The sequence below is a fragment of the Rhinolophus sinicus genome, chromosome 1, assembly GCF_057876585.1.
Source record: "Rhinolophus sinicus isolate RSI-liver-muscle chromosome 1, RSI-T2T, whole genome shotgun sequence".
Lineage (NCBI taxonomy): Eukaryota > Metazoa > Chordata > Mammalia > Chiroptera > Rhinolophidae > Rhinolophus > Rhinolophus sinicus.
Genome location: NC_142501.1, coordinates 89475762 through 89495500, shown reverse-complemented (window position 1 = coordinate 89495500; position 19739 = coordinate 89475762). Strand labels below are relative to the sequence as shown.

General features: G+C 43.6%; 1 protein-coding gene across 3 annotated transcripts in view; it reads right to left on the bottom strand.

Annotated features, from left to right (window-relative positions):
• CRACR2A (calcium release activated channel regulator 2A) overlaps positions 1 to 19739 on the bottom strand; it is a 133082-nt gene that overhangs the window by 72397 nt on the left and 40946 nt on the right. For all 3 annotated transcript variants that reach the window (XR_012493823.2, XM_019756945.3, XM_019756948.3), the window contains exon 2: positions 4773 to 5023. Coding sequence is in view for 2 of the 3 variants with exons in the window: in XM_019756945.3 (XP_019612504.2) it covers positions 4773 to 4988 (216 nt within the window). In the remaining variant the exon portion in view is untranslated. The remainder of the gene's footprint in view (positions 1 to 4772; positions 5024 to 19739) is intronic.

Here is a 19739-nt window from a genome sequence, read left to right as displayed (position 1 = left end):
AAAATGTCTGCAGACATTGCCAAATGTCCTCTAAGAGGCAAAATCACCCTCACTCATGTAGACTGGACACAAACAAGAAGAGCAGCAGCTGGAAACGAGTGGAAGGAGCCGTCTTCAGCAGAAATGGCCTTTCGCTATCTCTGACGGAGGGCAGGTGACTTCCGCTTAAACTCACAGTGTGATGGTACAGCCACTACGGAAAACAGTATGGCCGCCCCTCAAGAGTTAAACAGAACTAACACATGAGCCAGTCATTCCGCTTCTGGGTATGTACCCAACAGAATTGAAAGCAGGGATTTGAAGAGTATTTATACACCCATGTTCATAGAAGTATTAGTCACACTCAAAGGTGTGAAGCAACCCAAGTGTCCATCAGCTGATAAATGGATAAACAAAATGTGGTATGTCCGTACGATGGAATCCTATTCAGCCTTAAAAAGGAAGGAAGTTCCAATATATGCTATGACGTGGGTGAACTCTGAGATGATGCTAAGTGAACCAAGCCAGTCACAAAAAGACAAATGCTGTAGGATTCCACTTATATGAGGTATTTAGAGTAGTCAGATTCATAGACAGGAGGTAGAATGGTGGTTACCAGGAACTAGGAGGAGGTGGGAATGGGGAGTAGTGCTTAATGGGGACAGAGTTTCTATTTTGCAAGATGAAGAGTACTGGAAATGGATGGTGGTGATGGCAGCACAACAAAGGGAATGTACTGAATACAAGTGAACTATATACACACTTAAAAATGGTTAAGATGGTAATTTTATGTTACCATGTTTCCCCGAAGACAAGACCTAGTCAGACAATCAGCTCTAATGAGTCTTTTGGAGCAAACATTACTGTAAGACTCAGTCTTATTTTACTATAAGATCTGGTATAATATAATATAATACCCAGTCTTATACTATAAGATCCAGTCTTATATAAGACTGGGTCTTATATTAATCTTTCCTCCAAAAGACACATTAAGCTGATTGTCTGGCTAAATCTTATTTTCGAGGAAACAGGGTATGTATATCTTACCACAATTTTTAAAAAATCACACTGTGGAGGACACTAGGGATTGGGATAGCACCAGGGTACAAGTCCCCCCAACCTCCACCAACCCCCCCCCCCAGTGCATGTATGGGGGGATTTCCAGGGCCTGGTCTCAGGGCTAAGTGCTCATTTATTCTCTCCTAATCCTGGAAGGCACTATAAATAATTCACAGGTTAGAAACTATGGCCTAGAGGCTGGAGAGACTTACACAAACACATCGCTAGTCAAGTTGCTGATTCAGGATTAAAACACAGGTCAATTTCCCACATACATCTTTAAGTCTCTTGCTAATCTAAATAGGAGTCAGCTAACTTTTTTGTAAAGGATCAGAGAGGACCAATTTTTAGGCTTTTGAAGCCCTTCAGTCTTTGTCACAACTACTCAACCCTATTGTTGGACAATATGTACATGAATGAATACACTGTGTTCCAATTAAACTTTACTTGCAAAAACAGGTAATGGGCAGATCTGGTTGTTTTGCCAACTCCTAGATGATTCTCAACAGTTTGGCTAAGCTAGGAATTCTAGGCAGTGTTGGGAGGTAGTTACCACTCCTCTAAAATATCAGGTAGATAGGGTTTTTGAGGCTCTAGCTTCTTCAGAGAGAACTCCTGCCCATCCTGTCCACCACCCCCTCCCGCAGCTGCAGGAGTCCCTTTGTGCCCTCTCCAGCCTGGCCCTCTCAGGTCCCTCTGTCCCCCTGAGGCAGGACTAACTCTCCCTCGGGGACCCTCAGCCCCAGGACTCTGCTTCTCTAGGGGACTGTACCAGACCCCACCCTGAAAAGCAAGCTGCACCCCAGTTCTGCCTGGAGTGACCCATGGAGGCAGAGAGGCTCCTTGCAGAGCAGGGAGTGAGCTCTTGGGGGCCATGGGTGGGGCTCAGGGCTCTCCAACTGCTGCCTCAAGTCTGTTCACACTGGTCAGAGGTCACCATCTGCCGTTCCTGCAGCAGCATGTCTGCACATGGAGCCCGAGCATAGGGCAGCTTCCACACCTGCCCTCAGTGCAGCCACCTGTGGTTCCTCCAGGGACCTCCAAGGATTCTCCGGGCCCCTGTCCTTTCGTGCTCCCTGCTCCATGGGGGGGGGGGGGGGCTGACTGCCTCCTGCTGGGGCTCGGGCCACGGTGGCAGTCTCCCCCACCTCTCACACGACTATGAAGTCCATCTCACCCTCTGCAAATGGACTTCTGTTGATCAGGAGAAAGAACAACAAGAGCACTGAGGGCGGAGCTTAACCCTCGCCTTCCTCTCTGGTTGGTCCCAACTCGTCTTCTCTACCCGCACTCGGTTCTCCATGCCCCCTGACCCATAGCCTCTCCTTCCTTGAGAGACATTCTCTGCTTTAAAGGGCCTTTCCTGGTGGATGAACTTGTGTGTGTGTGTGTGAATATTTTCAACTCTTCTCCTTCTAGTTCCCGTGAGGCTGTGCTGGGAGCTGATGGTGAGAAAGGCGGTGATGGCGAGGTCCAAAGAGCTGGCCACCAACCAAAGGAGGGTGACCACCCAACAAAGGAGCTAAAAGTGGGAATGACGGGCAGCAGGCAGATGTCTGTAGGTTCTGCCCAGGAGAACCAAGGGGCACGTGGGCTTTCCACAGAGAGCCCAGACTGACTGTCCTTCACTCATGTCTTTTCAGCCCATCTTTCTCCAGACATGACCACTGAAAGCAGGAGAGAGATGGCACTTAAATTACGTGTTTTGTCCCCTTTCATGATAGCACTTTCTCATCTGAAGAATGGAAAATTTCAAATGCTGCATTGTCCACAGGTACAGAAACTTCAGAAAACTCGGGAGCTCATAGAAATAAGAGCCACGGACGCACAAGCACGTGTTAGGTGGGATGTCCATCCTCTTTCCTCCTACCTGAGTCAGGTGTGATGGCTGAGGGAGGAAAACCGGGGAGGGATGAGCTGAGCTGGTCCTTCTGGGACTTGTTGTTTCTGACTTCAGACCAAGTCAAATACAATGATTTCTTTAACAATGTACACCGGACAGTTTAGACTCCCATGCCTGTCCCTCCTTCCAAGTGGGCTTCAGTGAAGGTGAACTGGGATCTACACAGCAAGGTGCATCGTGCACGTGATACAGACTGACCCTCAACAAATGTGAATTCCCTTTTCTTTCTTTCAAGGGGATAAGCAAAAGTTTGCCATTGAAACTACCACCACCAACCACCACTACCACCGACCTGCACATGGCAATTACGAAGTTCACAGACAGGGGTCTGTCGATGGTTTCTCAAAACACACTGAATCTGGCCTTCCATGTGAAGTGCGACTTTGGCAATGAGTTCAGTGACCAAAATTTATTGGGGGGTCAATTACTAAAAACAGGCATGGCCTGAGCTCACTGGTGGGCTTAGCGGGCTCTGTTTCCCAGGTCTTCCCCTCAATTCATGCAACTGCTCGGTGGTGGAAGGGCTCTGGGGAAGCCCGTGGGGCCAGGGACAGAAGGCCCACACTTTCTTCATCCAGTTCACAGGCTCATTCTTCGCCTCCACACCTCATGGCATACACGTGCAAGCAGAGATGAGACTGATACCAGTGACGTCTACATTTCACTGCCCACCTTTAGTGTATTCTGAAAAACTAGACTTAACAAAAGAACACCGGGCCATTGTAGGTCTTTCTCCTAATAGCACAGCTACGTATCCCTCCAAAATGCTCTTGACAGAGTGAGTGGTGAGACTATTGGGGGAAAAGGAGTTGTTTTCATAGAGCTCTAGTGGAGGCTGCGTGTTATTTATTCAAATCAGGGTGAAATCATGACTCAGCACAAGAAACGTAAGTGAGACGCTGAGAAGAACCTGTTGACACTAATGGTGGAAAGGCACCAGACCAGAGGTGGGCAAACCATGCCCTGGCCTCTAAGTTAGACCGAAGCCTGTTCCAGTGAGCTAACAATGGCCTTCGCGTTTTTAAATGGTTGAAAGAAATATCAAAAGAAGAATAGTATTTGGTAACACATGAAAATTACATAAAATTCTAATTTCAGTGTCCATGAATAAAGTTTTATTGGAACAGAGCCATGCTCATTTATTTACATATTGCCTATGGCTGCTCGTGCTACAGCACAGAATTAAGTAGTCATGGTAGAGAACTCATAGCCCATACAGCCTAAAATACTTATTCTCTGGCCCTTCACAGACAAAGTTTGCTGAGTCCCACACTCGTGCAATGATACGCACTGAGGACATGCAATGTCTCTCTCTGGGAATGGTTACGAGAGGGTTAGGTGTGGGTGGGTTTGAGGGTGACAGAGATAAGATGCCTCCTCCTGGGTTGTGGCACCTGACGCTGTACCTGTCCCTCAGGCACACACAGCACCTTGCAGGAAGGACCTCAGCACAGCTCAGAGCTCTGCTGTGAAGTGACAAATCAGTGCTTTTCCGCCTTTGTTTCAGGAGGTTCTTCACCATGTCACACTTAAGACCCTTCTGTCGCTATCACCCTTTTCCACAACCCTGGGGAGTTTCCGAGTCAGAGAGGGGAAATACATCCCTCCCCCCTCCCCAAGTATGATAGCAAGTAAAGGCCAGAAAAAGAAGGGACCCAGGAGATCTGGCTCCCAGTAGAATTTGGACTGACACCTCCTTCCAGGGCAGACTTGATGGCATCTTTTCTGTTAAAGACACACCACCTCCAATGGGGCAAGTCCTAACCTGAGACAGGGAGACCCAGGCCGTTCGGCATTCCGGGTGGGCAGGCCCAGCTGGCGCCCCTCGTACCTGCATGTCCCGCCTGGCGATGAAGCCCTTGCCCTCCACATCGCAGGTCTGGAAGAATTCCTGTGCCTTCCTCAGCATGTCCAGCTCTGCCGGCACAAGCTCCTGGGTCTCCTTACTCTCCAGGGTGTCTAGGGGACCCAGGCGGGCCCCACACCCCTTTGGTCCCTGCGCAGGTTTCTGGGCTCTAGAGACCACGCTCTGGTCAGGGGTGGCCATCGAGGTTTGTCAGTTTCTTCAAGTCTTTTCAGAACCTGAGAATGGAAGATGAGAGCGAGGTCGGTGTGGTGGGGATGGAGTGAGCCTGAAAAAGAATGACAGCAGACGAGAGGAAGGCCCAGAACCACTCAGCAGTGTGCCCCAGCATCTCTTAGCAACCACCTCCTAATTAGCAGAAGCTCAGGACAAGGGAAAGTGTGCCACGATCGCTAATAGATCAGTCAGCTCATCAAAGAGAAAAGAGAAGGGTGAAAAGAAAACAGACATTTTCAGATTGAAAGGAAGTGGGCAGAGGAAGCCTGAACATAATTTCTCCCAATTTAAACAAACAACAAAAGATATCCTGATAGACCAGCTACCATTTATTGAGTGTTTACTTCTAAGCAGACACCAGGCCAAGGTCTCTACATACAATTTGTCATTTATTTCTCTCATCTCTGAAATAGATATTATCATCTCCATTTTATTGAGGCTCAGAGAAGGTGAGTGACTTGACCAAGGTCACACAGCAAGTTAGTACAAAAACTGAAATTTAAATGCAAAGTCATCTAATTTGTATTTGATATTAATCGCACACTGTCCTGAGTCCTCAGCATTGCCAAGGGTGGAGGAGTCCCCCCACTCAGAAGCACTCTCCTAATCACTCTCAATCAACTAGTTCTTGGTGAGCTTTCAGCCCATTCCTCAGACCTGTGCAGGGGCCGTGATGGATGAATGAGAAAGGGCATCCTATCCTCAAGGAACTTCCTGTTGGACTGCATTTCCTGGGCCTGGTTTGGTGACACCCAAGGCTGTCTTCAGCCAACATGGAATCACAAGTTATATGCCTTGATCAGGTTCTCAAGGACTTTTTCCAGAAGGTTCACTGCAATGTGATGTCATGGGAGAAGGCATGCAGAACCTGGCTTCTGGTCTGGACTCCACTGCAGCCTAAGAGACCTTGAACAAGTGACCTGCCTGGGCCTCAGTTTCCTCATCTGTATAATGAGAAGACTAGACCTGTTTGTCTTTAAGGCCCCTTCTAGCTCTGACAGTCTGTAAGACTGACATATCAAAAAATAACAAAATGTTATTAATGAAAAATTGGATTAATAAACTGTCAATATCCTCGGATTTTTCTATCTGAAGACTTTTTGGAAGTAGACTAGGCCCAAATTTTAAATATATGACAATATTTGAATTTTATTTTTCAGGTGTACAATTCTGTATTACATCAGCTATAAATCCCATTGTGTGTTCACCACCCAGAGTCAGTTCTCCTTCCATCACCATATATTTGATCCCCTTTACCCTCAACTACCTCCCCCCTCCCCCTAACATTTGAATTTAAACATATAGATATACACTGTAATGCCCTGGAAACTGGAGAAAGTGAAGTCCTAAATCCTATCTCTTGTGTCCATGTTCAGAGAAAAGGTAGAAAATCACTGAATCACCAGGTGGGTTTCTCTGACTATTATTACAGCCTGGGCCTCTGGCTCAGCTACACCGTGACTACAGCGTCATTCATTATTTCATCCCACCTACCAGATGTGTCAAGAACTGAGGGCCCATGGCTGGCAGGGTGCCTCCAGCCTCAGGAAGGAGCTCCTGTAACAGCGTGAGACAGGCGGGCACGCTGCACCCGCTCACACCACCCGGCTGGACAAGGGACTCCCACTCTGACTCCTCTCACCAGCTCCTCACTTGGGAAATGGTCTTTGTCTTCATTCCTACATGGTGTGAACTGGCCGTCACCTGATCATAGACAGATTGAATATTTTTATTCTGTCTTCCCCAGAGGGAGCCACCTCGGATGGAAGTGCTGAGAGAGCAGGGCAGTGTCTGCCTGGTTTATGTGGACTGCCTGGCACACCTACGAGCAATGCTGGGCTTCGGGATAATGACGGTGGTGACGTCTGAGCTCCTATAAAGGCACAGCATGAGCAGAACAGCCTGCTGTCTTCCTGTTCTCTGCAAGGTCTCTGCCATCTTGTAGACTCTACCTCATTCCCACCTGCTGTTGCCAGGACACTAGGCTAATAACACCTGTCACTCCTTGAGGGTTTTCTCTTGCCAGGTCCCTAACATACTTCATTCTTTTGAAACCTGGCATCCTTCCATAAGGTAAGTACCATTAGGATTCCTGTCACACATATGAGGAATCTGAGTTTGGAGAGGTTAAGTAACTCGGAACAAGGGCTAGTAGAGTCAGAGACCTCATGACACGTTGCCTTCCTCTCATGGGTCCCAGCTGTGGGCTTGCTCTTCAGTCTCCACTCATCCCCAACTGATAATAACCTAAGTCACCTCCCAGAGGTATGCTCATCATTTTAACATTCATATTTCATTCACTCATTCATTCATTCACTCATTCAGTCATTCTCATACAATATTGATTACTACGTAGCAGCTTCTGAGCTAACACTGAGAAATGTAAATATGAATAAAATATGGTCCCTGCCCTTAATGAATAAGTCTCTAATGGTGGGATTTTAGTCATGATGGCTGGCAATGAAGAAAGGCATTTTGGGTTGACTCCCTCCTCCATATCCTTTGAAACAGACTATAAAGCAATCAAACACTACTGACAAGCCGTGTGACTGAATGAGCCCCTGAACCACCCCGGGCATGGGAATTAGTAGAGATGATCTCTCAGTTCTAGGTCGGACTTTCTCTGGCTCTCTGCCTTCCCTGGCCCAGGCCACAGGTGATGCAGGGTATGAAGGAGCCCATCTAATGGTACTAAAGAAGGCAACCATGAGCAATGGTAGACAGGCACCTTGTCTTGTTTGATTTTAACCCCACCTCCTAGCCTTGAATATGGCATAGAGCAGGTGCTCACTGATTGTTTCCTGAATGAAGGAAAAGCAATCTTTTGCTAAATTCTTTTAGGAAGGCCTGAAAATATTTGTAATCCAGTTGGGTAGCTCTATATCCAGGATTTTTTAAAATCTCACAAAGAATGAGTCCAGATTTCTGTCTCCAGAAAAGATGGAGTAATAGAGACTAGATTCCCTCACAGTTGAAACAATAAAAAAATCCAGACAAAATACATTTTTAAATGGTTTTCAAGACACTGGGAATCAGGCAATGAAGGACAGGGCTGAGACTAGGGTGGGCTGAGTGAAGCTCCTACAGAGCAAAACCAAAAGAGGTATTGACTCTCACGTGCTAACCCTGTATTTGAACAGCTCTATAAGTGATGTCTTCTTAAGAGGGAGGTAAAAAATTTAAAGAGGAATCCACTCTCGAAGCTGTGTATCTGACAGTGATTACTTTCTAAGTTTTGCACTGTAGGGGCCACCCTAACCTTACCCAAGGCCAAGCCCTGTTCTTGAGAGATTGGGAAACCAATAAAATGGGCCCCATTATTGCCTAAAGAGTTTTTAGGTCATGGCACAGGAAGGGGAAATCCAGGCAGAACCTGGCAAACTCCCTCAGTTGAGGAAACCCAACTATATGCTGCCTACAAGACATGTACTTTAAACATAAAGACACACACAAATCGTTCCGAAAAAGTAAAAGCTCCGAAAATTATATACCACATTAACACTAGTCAAGAGACAGCTACATATTAATATCAGACAAAGTAGATTATAGACAAAGGAATATTAATGAAGATAAAGTCGTTTCATACTGATAAAGAAGTCAATTCATCAAAAGGATATATAGTCCTAAATACCTATGCATCTAATAACTGGTTTTTAAAATGATGAAGCAAAAACTGATTGATTGAACTCCAAGGAGAAGGAGACAAATCCACAATCATATTCGAATTCCACCAATAATTAATAAAACCAGTAGACAGAAATCAGTTAAGGATACGGAAGACTTGAACAACACTGTCAGCTATATTGATGTAACTGACACTTACAGAACACTTCACTCAACAAAAGCTGAATATGTTGTTTTTTTCAAGTGCACATGAAATATTTACCAAGATAGTCCATATTTTGGTCCATGAAACAAGTTTCAATAAATTTAAAAGTATTCAAGTAATAAAAAGTATGTACTCTGACTCCAGTGGAATTAATTAGAACCAATAACAGAAAGACCACTGGAAAATCCTCGAATATGTGGAAACTGTGAACCTCATTTCTGAATAACCCATGGGTCAAAGAAGAAATGAAAAAGGAAATTAAAAACTACTTTGAACTAAATGAAAATGAAAGCACAATATATCAAATGTCGTTGGATATTGCTAAAGTAGTACTCAGGAAAAACACATATAGAATTGAACACATATATTAGAATAAAAGAAAGGTCTCCAATCTATGACCTCAGCTTCTACCTTAAACTAGAAAAAGAAGAGCAAGTTAAATCCAAAATTAGGAAATAAATAATAAGGAACAGAGCAGAAATCAATGAAATAGAAAACAACAGAGAGAAAGAACAGAGACAATTTCAGAAACTAAAAACTACTTCTGTAAGAAGATGAATAAAGAGAGAAGACACAAAATACAATATCAGGAATTTGAGAGGTGACACCATAACAAATTCTGTAGACATTGACAGGCTAATAAGGGAATGTTATGAACAACTTTATGCCAATAAACTTGACAATTTAGATGAAGTGGACAAATTCCTTGAAAAACATTAAATATGAAAGCTCACTCAAGAAGAAATAGATAATATGAATAACACTATCCTATTTTAAAAATTGACTGGACAGTTAAAAATCTTTCTACAAAACACCTCTAGGCCCAGATGGCTACGTTGATGAATTCTACCAAATATTTAAAGTAACACTAAAGCCAATTCTATGCAAACTCTTCCAGAAAATTGAAGGAGATGAAATAGTTCCTAACATATTCTATAAGGCCAGGACTACCCTGATACCAAAACTGGAAAAGACATTACAAGAAAAGAAAAATACAGGCCAATATCCCTCATGAACATAGATGCAAAAAGTCTTTAGAATATTTGGCAGATTCAAACCAACATCATATATAAAACAAATAATACATCCTGACCAAGTGAGATTTTATCCTAGGAATGCAAGAATGGTTTAACATTTGAAAATCTACAATGTAATTCACCATATTAACAACTGTAAAAAGACAAACCTTATGATCATCTCAGTAGATGTAGAAAAAGCATTCGACAAAACCCAAATTCACTGCAGATGAAAACTCTCAGAAAACCAGATTTGCCCAACCTGAAAAAGGGCATCTACCAAAAAACCAATGCTAAATCATACTTAATCATGAAAAACCAAATGCTTTCCCCTATGATCAAGAAAACGATAGTAATATCTGCTCTTACCACTTCTATTCAACATTGTGTTGGAGATTCTAGCCAGTTTAATGAAGCAAGGGGGAAAAAAGCATCCAGATTGGGAAGAAAGAAGTAAATTGTCTTAATTCCCAGACATTATTGTCTATGTAGAAAATTTGATGAAGTTGACAAAAAGCTACTATAACTAATCTGTGACTTTGACAAGGTTAAAAGATACAAGTTCTCTACATAAAAACTCATTGTATTTCTGTATACGAGCAACAAAAAGTTGAAGATGAGATGAAAATATCACTTACAATAGCATCAAAAATGAAAAATACTTAGGGATATATCTGACAAAAATGTGTAATACCTGTACATTGAAAGCTACAAAATATTGACACGAGAAATTAAAGAGGACTGAAATAAACGGAGATATATGCATCTTCATGAATTACAAGACTCAATACTATTAAGATACTATTTTTTTCTAAATTCATGTACAGATAGATTTATCTCAATCCCAGTCAAAAGGCTAACAGGCTTTTTTTGTAGAACTTGATAAGCTGATCTAAAATTCACATGGAAATACAGAATAGCCAAAACAATTTCAAAGAAGAAGAACAAAATAGGAAGACTAACACTACCTGATTTCAAGACTTATAAATCTATAGTAATCAAAACAGTGTGGGATTAACAAAGTCAGGAAAATAGATATATAGAACAGAATAGAGAATCCAAAAATAGATCTGTATCTATAATTGATTTTTGACAAAGATGCAAAGGCAATCTAGCAGGAAAAAAAGGATAATCTTTTCAGCAAATGGTTCTAGAATAATTGGATATCCATTTGCAAAAAGAATTTCAATTCGTACCTTAGGCCATGTACAAAAGTTGACTCAAAACAGATCATAGACCTCAATGTAAGATCTAAAAATACAAAACTTTAAGAAGAAAGCATCTTTGTGACCCTGATAATTTGGACTTTATCAAAATTTAAAATTTCTGCTCTTCGAAAGATACCATTTAAGCCACTTACTGGGAAAAAATATTTACCAAGCATATATCTGAGAGAGTATTTTGATCCAGATTACATAAAGAACTCTCAAAACCCATTAATAAGAGAATAACTCAATTTCTAAAATGGGCAAAACATTTGAACAGGCACTTGATCAAGTAAGATATATGGATATCAAATAACTACACGAAAATGTTCAACATCATTAGTCCCAGGGCAATGCAATTGAAACCATAATGAAATACCACTACACACTTACTGGAATTGCTAAAGTGAAAAAGACTGACCATACCAAGTCTTGGCAAGGCTGTGGAACAATGGGATGGCACTCTCATACACTTCCGATGGGAATGTACAATGGTATAACCCCTTTGGAAAACATTTGGTAGTTTCTTTAAAAAGTCAAACAAACTTCTACCATATGCTCCAGCCATCCCACTGTTAAGTATTTACCCAAGAGAATCAAAGCAAATGTCTGTACGAAGATTTTTACACGAATGTTCATAGAAGCTTTAGGTGTAGTAGCCAAAACAACACAAATGTTCATCAACAGGAGAATGGATAAACAAACTGTGGTATATAACGATGGAATGCCACTCCGAGTTAAAAGGAAGGAACGATGGATCCAATCAACAAATGGATGAATCTCAAAGTACCATATTTTGCCATGTATAGTACGCACTGTTTTGCCCAAATTTGTGAGGGAAAAATAAGGATGCACTTTATATATGGGTAGTACTAATTTTGTATGTATATAAATGTTTTTAATTTTTTTATTTATGCTTATGAGTTAAAAAGTGTAATTCTAGACATCAATAACGATATCCATATGCAAAATAATATCCTGGAATATGATAATCGGTTTTGTTGAACTTACGACAAACTTGCAACAACAAAGAGTTTTTGGTCTTCTATGATGTGTAAATATCGTAAATTTGTTACCAGTACATAAAATTCCTTGTACCTTGCATCTGTTCTTGTGTTTTGTAATTATTTGTTACATAAAATTTCTTGTATCATAATATGTTAAAAAAAAATGCTAAAATTCGTTTATAATACAAAAAACAAGTACCTAAATGTAAACAAATAAAAATTTGAATTAAAAAATTAAAACAAAAGATGTCTGCAATCTTAATTAAGGTAATAGTTTCATGGAGCTATATACATAATATACATACAAACACACACACACATATATACAAATATATATATCAAAACATCAAATTGTATACTTTAAATATGTACAGTTTACATATGTCAATAGTTCAATAAATCTATTTTTAAAAATAAAATGATCCAGGCCAGAACCTTCTCATATCCTGCAGGACTTGCAAATCTAGCCCTGCCTATTGTATTTTGTCTCAAGAGCCTGATCCCTCCTTTTACATTCAACTCTGGCAAGCAGGAAATGGCTGAAAATTAATGGCTGTGAAAACCCCCAGTCCCTTAGTGTAGGGAGATAAAGGAACCCTGAAAATAAGGGAGCGGGCAGAGCCCCTCCTTAACCCCACTCCCCTGTTGTGAATTCCGTCTCCTTTCTCTTACTCCTTGGCTTGGCTTGGCCTGCAATCTTTGCACAGCATCTGTGGGTTTTCCAAAGGGAATGGGAGACAAAAAAACAGAAGTGCTATATTTTCATTTCAAAATAAAATGGAAGCCCTGTGATGGGCTCTGCTGTCTCACATGTGGATGAAGTCCAGGGACACCTTGGGCTCAGGGCTGGACACAGCTCTCTGTCTCAAAGAGTTTTTAGACCAACAGACAGTAGAGCCATAAAAGGGAAAATGGTGGGGTGTGTTCCAAAGGCGAAGGGAAAAGGCCATGGCCGTCACAAAGAGAACAGAGAAACTACTTTTTATCTGCCTCTCTCAGAGCGTGCAGACCACTCTTCTCCCTCCAGAATGGTTCCATAAAAGCCTTTGTACATAGATGGAAATTATCCAGCCCTCAACCATGTCTAGGAACATTTCCCAGACTTCCAAAGCAATTCTAGCAGCTTAGTAACGGCTGCAATCACAAAGTTCAGAGATCAGCCTAAACCCCCTTCCTAGAGGTTCACAGCTAATGTCCCCCTCACTCTGGGTCGGTGGAGATGAAGAGCAGCCAGTCGCTCCCTCCACGCCACACCTGTTGCAAACTTGAAAGCAGCTACTAAATCACCCTAATCTCCTCGAATCTCTCCTGCAGCAGGTAGTCATGAAATCAGAAGCCCCCAAAGCACCCCAGGACCCGCTTAAATCTCCTTAATTACCCAGGCTTCCCTAAAGGAATACTCCATATGCAGCAGTACCCAAGTCTGTATCATTGACTCTGAGTTGGCAGTGTCTCGGGAAGGCAGAGTCAGGTGAGCCTTGTCTAAGTGCAGAGGGGGCAGAAGGGTTGCTGAGCAAAGGATTTCCAAGGCAGCTCCAGTAAGAATGGATGGAGCCACTCACAGGGGCCGGTGCCTGCTGGGCTCCCTGAGAAGGAGCAAGGTAAGGAAGAATCGAGGCCTCAGCTGGAAGGTGTATACATTTCCTAGGATTGCTGGTTTAAAACAACAGAAATTGATTGTCTCAGAGCTCTGGACCAGAAGCGCAAAATCCAAGGTCAGCAGGGCCGTGCTCCCTCTGAGACGCGGGTAGCCTCTCCCTGTGTCTCTTCCCAGCTTCTGGTGGTAGCCGGCGCCAGTCCTCTCAGGTTCTCGGCTCGCAGCTCCCAGCACTCCTCTAACCTACCTCTGCCTCTGTCCTCCGCAGTGTTCTCCCTTCCAGTGTCTCTATCACCTCATCTTCCCCCCCTTAGAAGAATACATGTCGCATTGGATTATGGGCCCACCCTAATGACCTCATCTGAACTTGACTAATTACATCTACAAGGACCCCATTTCCAGATAAGGTCACATTCTGAGGTAATGGAGGTTAGGACTTCTACATATCTTTGGGGGGACACAATTCAACCCTTAACAGGTGGTGCCATAGAAGACCTGGAGACAAAGATTTGAATGAAACTGGTTTGTTTGCAGGGATGGGAAATACTGTTCGGGGAGTAGGAAGTGAAACAGGGGAGGTAAGAGAGCCAGTGAAGGGCTCCTGGTCCAGCCAACTACTACACAAGTGCGTTACTGGCGCTTAACCCCAGAGAACTCTGTAAGCTGTAGACCACGTCTCAGTTATCCAACCGCAGGGGCAAAGGAGCTGGTGTAGTTATATATCAACCCCCATTAGTCACTGGGTGAGGGCTGCTTCTGAGAGGCATTACTTCTCTGCACTCCAGTTTGCCATGAGTGCGGTGTGGGTACAGAAAGCCCCTGGGCAAAGAGAGACACAGGCAGCTGGAAGGTGCCAGAGGGCAGGGGAATGGTCAGGCCCCATGATGTGGGTGGAGCTCTGCCAGCATCTGCCACAGCAGGAGGCTGGGGAAGAGAGGCCCTGGGCCACCCACAGGGCCCACCAACAGGCCCCAACCCTGCTTTTCAGTAGGGAGAGAATGTGGAGGGGAGGTGCGGAAAGGCTGGTGACCACAGCAGAGAGAAGCTCAGAGAACTCCATCTGTCCCTTCTTCCCTCCCCATGGAAAAGAGGAATCCAAACCTGCTTGAGCTGCATGAAGGCAACACAGCAGAATGTCGAGTCAACTTTCCCTAGGTTCAAATCCTGCCTCCACCACTTCCTAGCTGTATAGCCTTGAGCAATTATTAACCTCTCTAGGACTCAGTTTCCCCATCTGTAAAATGTACTTCATGTGAGGACTATGCAACTTAAACATGTAAAACACTTAGAAACTATGCCTGGCACATAGTAAGCAGTCGGTAAATGTTAGCTCTTGTGATTATTTCTAAGGCATTTTCAGTATGATCCTTTTTAGTTCAAAATTTTGATAGTAAGATCACTCCTCGGGAGGTGATGAAATAATGAAAGACATACTATAAACCAGTAACAACACTAATAATGACACTAATTATACTTTGTAGTTAAAAAGAACTTTCACTTTTTATCTCATTTCCATACTGATCCTGTGAAGCTGTCGGGACTGGCTATCTTTATCCTCTTTTATTAATGAGAATCTCAGTCTCCAAGAGGTTAAAGGACCTGTCTTGGGTCATAAGCAAGCCGAACTGGGACTCAAACTTATCACCATTGAGAGTTAAGAGAAAAGACCAGGTGCATAGCAGGGCTGCATTTGCTTTCTAGGACTCAACAAAGGAAAGTTCCAGTTCCTTTTCCCTCTGTAAGAACACTCTGTAGGTCTGCTCCATATTGTGTATGCCTTCAGGGACCACCTCCCCTGAGAAGTCTCCCCTGACCACCCAGTCTGGACTGCTCTGGTCTCTGTTTCTCTAGTGTTCTTTCATGCTTCAGGCATTGCAACATACTGCTTGCTCGGATGGGCTAGATTTTCAAGTGTATATGATATGTCTTATTTACTCCTCGAAGAAAGAAGCCCCATCAATAAATCTTAGTAAGAATGAAACTGAATTTGCTCATTTGGTGAACAAATATCCCATCAATTCCCTGCCTGGTACTTTGCATACAACAGGTGCTCAATAATTGTGTGTTGGCTTTTTATTAAGGCCACTGAGAGTAAGGGCTCAGAGTGGTAAATACTGTGTTTCCCCAAAAATAAGACCTAGCCAGACAATCAGCTCTAATGCGTCTTTTGGAGCAAAAATTAATATAAGATCCAGTCTTATTTTACTATAAGACCAGGTCTTTAATACAATATAATATAATATAGTAATATAACATAATACAATATAATATAATACAATACAATACAGTACCTGGTCTTATTTTACTATAAGACTCAGTCTTATCTCGGTCTTATATAGTATAAGACCGAGTCTTATATTAATTTTTGTTCCAAAAGACGCATTAGAGCTGATTGTCTGGCTAGGTCTTATTTTCAGGGAAACACTGTATCTGCGATATAATGAAAAATATATATTGGGTCTTTTATTCCTAGTTCCTGGCACAGAGCTCCTAAAACCCTTGGAATTTCCCGGTAGAAGGATGTCTTATTCATAACTGGCCCCTTTCAGCCATTCCTGAGTATATGCTAATGAGATGACTCTAGATGGGCCCTACAGAGCTTCAGGATGGGGACTGGTTGCCAGAGGAACCAATCATGTGATTAGAGGGTTGGAACTTATAGGTACCCTCCACCCTCTGAACAGGTGATGGCAGCTGATGCCACTTTAGACTGTATTCCCACGCTAGACTGACCAAGCAGGGCTTGTTTTAAATCCATCTTAGTACAGGCTTGGGGGGGGGGAGGGGAGAGGGAGTGCTTTATCTTCACAGGTGACCTGCCAGCTGTTCGCACCATGTCCCTTCTTTCCTCCCCTGGCCCTGGGCAGATCCTCTGGCTGAACCAGGGCAAGGAGGGAGATGGAAGGGTCCTCTCAGGGAAGAACAGAGGCCGAGCTGCTCTTCGCAGGACTCCTTTCACCACCCCTCTGACTCAAGTGTTAGCAGAGGGAACGAGACTTGCCCTGTCCTGGATGAGGGTGTTGGGTACTCCTTTGACATAGTTCAGGAGCTTTGGACAAAAAGCCCTTCTCTGGCCTCTTACGGTGGTGGATAAGAGCACAAATTCCAAGGCCAGACCGCCTGAGGCACCAGTTACGTGGCCAAACAGGTCTCTTCCGTTCTCTGAGCCCCACTTTCCTCACCTGTAAAATGAAGGCTGGGGTGGTACCTTAGAGTGTTAGCTCTTGTTACTCTTGTAATTATTGTAGAATTCAAATTGACTTTCTCCACCCCAGATAAAATTCGAACAAACAAACTAATAAACAAAAAAGCAAGAAAACAAAAAAAACGCTGCATGAGGAGATACAATCAAGAAGCCCATCCATCTACCACAGACTGCCCCAGCTGGATGGGACTTTGTGGTGTGATGTCACCCACCGCACGCCCCCAGGAAGGCCATGTGCCCCATCAGTCCACATCAAGGGGAAGGTGTACGGAAGCGCCTTTGAGAGAGCGACCTTCCCACTCTGTGGCCTGCTGCAGCTTACGCAACCTCTACAGCTTGCCTCCTTTTCCCTCAGGTTCAGCCCAATTTCCTTGTTTTAACCTCAAGGGAGACAGGGAGCAGCTGTCTCCTACTTCTGTAAAACAACTCTTCCAGGTCTGGACAACTATTATTAAGCATCCCCTTCACACTTCTCTTGCTCTATCATCAGGTACATTAAAGTCCCTTGATAATGGCTGGAGGTCTCAGGGAGATGGTTGCTGTTCAACCTAATTCCTCTAATAATTAGTGGTTGTAAAGCACTTTGAAGATAAAAGGCATTTTATAAGAGCTAAGTCCTCCTGTGACTAGCTCTCCACTACTTCCTTGCTGATGAACACATCAAAGCCACACGGCCACAGCAAGATAGCTGGTGGTTAATTAGATGTGATTCAAGGCAGCTGCTATGTATTAAAGAAGCTGCTGCAAAATTTATCAACATTAAAAAAGGGCCTGCTTTCCTCCCCACACAAACAAGCTCTTTTCAAAGGCTATCAGTGCTGATGCCTGCAAGACAAGTGCCCGGGAGAGGACCGAAAGCTATTACAGCCTCTGGGCCTGGAAGGGAATGACGTTCTAACACCTGGCTTTACATAATGGCCTATTGCTGTCCCTATGAGTCCATGTACCCTGTCTCATTTTGTTTTGTTTTTGTCATCACTCTGTGACACGATATGAGCGAGTAACACGATCCACACTTGGCACCTGAGGGAGCTGGGATCCACACGTCAGGGAGGTACCCTGAACACAGCTAGGGTGCAGTTATCAAGGCGACACTGTGGAGGTCCCACTCCCATCCCCTCCCCTCAGGTAGCTGTACATCGTCTTCGTGCCTTTGCTTCTAACTCCCTGAAACTGTGACTCTTACAAGGCTGGCCCTTGGGCTGCTGGAGCCACTTGGCCCACGTGGACAGAGACAGAAGGGCCTGCAGCTTCCCGGTTACCTCTAAACAGCCCTTAGTCAATGACGACCGCTGCAGAAGTGGGAAAGCCCAGTGCCCTCCTCTTCAGCGGGGACAAACTCCGACTTGTGATTCACACTTAAGAGTTTTGTGGGTCCAGCTAAGGCTGACACCCGCCTGACATCACACTCAGGTTTCTTCCTCTCTCCTGTCCTGCTTCCTGTCCTTCACTGGGTCCTCCCGGGAGCACTTCCCTAATGGATCACTGGCACATGGATCCCCCGCTCAGGAACTGCTTTTGGGGAACCCAGCCTAAGACAGCTGTCTTGATTCAGCACTAATGAGAACGTTTTACATATTTTCTATTAAATATATTCACCCAGCTCCCCTCAATTCCAAACCCTCCCTGCCAAGTCTCCAACCCTAAATATTTATCTTTTCTGTCTGTCCCTCTGCCCCCAATTCTTAGCTCTTTACTCTCAAAGCCCCTGTTTTATCTTGGATCATGATGTTCCAACTGCTTCTGTGAAAACTAACCCTTGGGCACAAGAAGGCCCAGGGCAGACGCTGGGAGAAATACAAAGATATTTAAAACCATGCTTTTCCTCAACGAACTTACCATCTCCAGTGGGACAAGACACAGCGTGGAGGTAGAGGATACGTTGAGAGCTGCGTGTGTGTATACAAGGAAAATTGCAGGAGAAACAACTCAGAATGGCCCCTAAAAGCAAAGCCAGTATTCACAATGCTCCACACCATTTGATTCTGCCTCATTTATTTAATTTTAAATTTTTTTTTTTTAAGAAATAGAGGTCAGCTCTGGCAGAAATAATCCAAATGAGTGGATAATCCAAAAACATAAAAATCACCTTGTATTTAATTCTGGGTTGCATTTTTTTAAGGTAGTACCATAACAGGAAACAGCTTCAGAGAGGGTAATTTGTCCTAAGAAAACAGCTAATTAGTGACAGTGTAAATTCGATCCTGAAATTGCCTCATTCTTTAAAACCTCAGCTTTTTTATCTGTAAAATGGGACCAATGATTCCCACTTTGCAGATTATAATAAGGATTAAAAAATAATATATACAGTGAATCAAAACTATCTGGTAAAATAAATACTATATGGTATGTGTTAAGTATTATTACTCCCAGAGGTAATGTTATTGAGGCAAAGGGCACTTTATATGCCCATTTTAGAGGCTCTTAATACATACTACCAAACTGCTTCCCAAACAAAGTTAAACAAAACCATGACAGCACTGCCAAGGGGACCCACCTCAAATGCAGACCTGATCATGCTTCCCATGGCTTTCAAGATCATCTTAAACACACAGGACCACCACCACCTCTTTACATTCATCTTCTCCCACCTCCCTCAGCTCATTCTCTTCCCTCCAAATTATTTCCTATTCTCTCAGCTCTTTAATGCCTTGGCATCTTCAAACCTACCATTGCCTTGCTTGGCAGGCCCTTCCCTTTGTCACTGTTAAGTCCCGTGAACACTTAAGAATTCCCTTTAAGAGGCACTTTCTCTAAGAAGCCATCCTGACCTCAGCACAGTCTGATTTACATGTCTTCTCTGAGCTTCTATCTGCTGTAGGAATTCTTCACGGTAAAGATTTACTTGTCTGTGCTCCC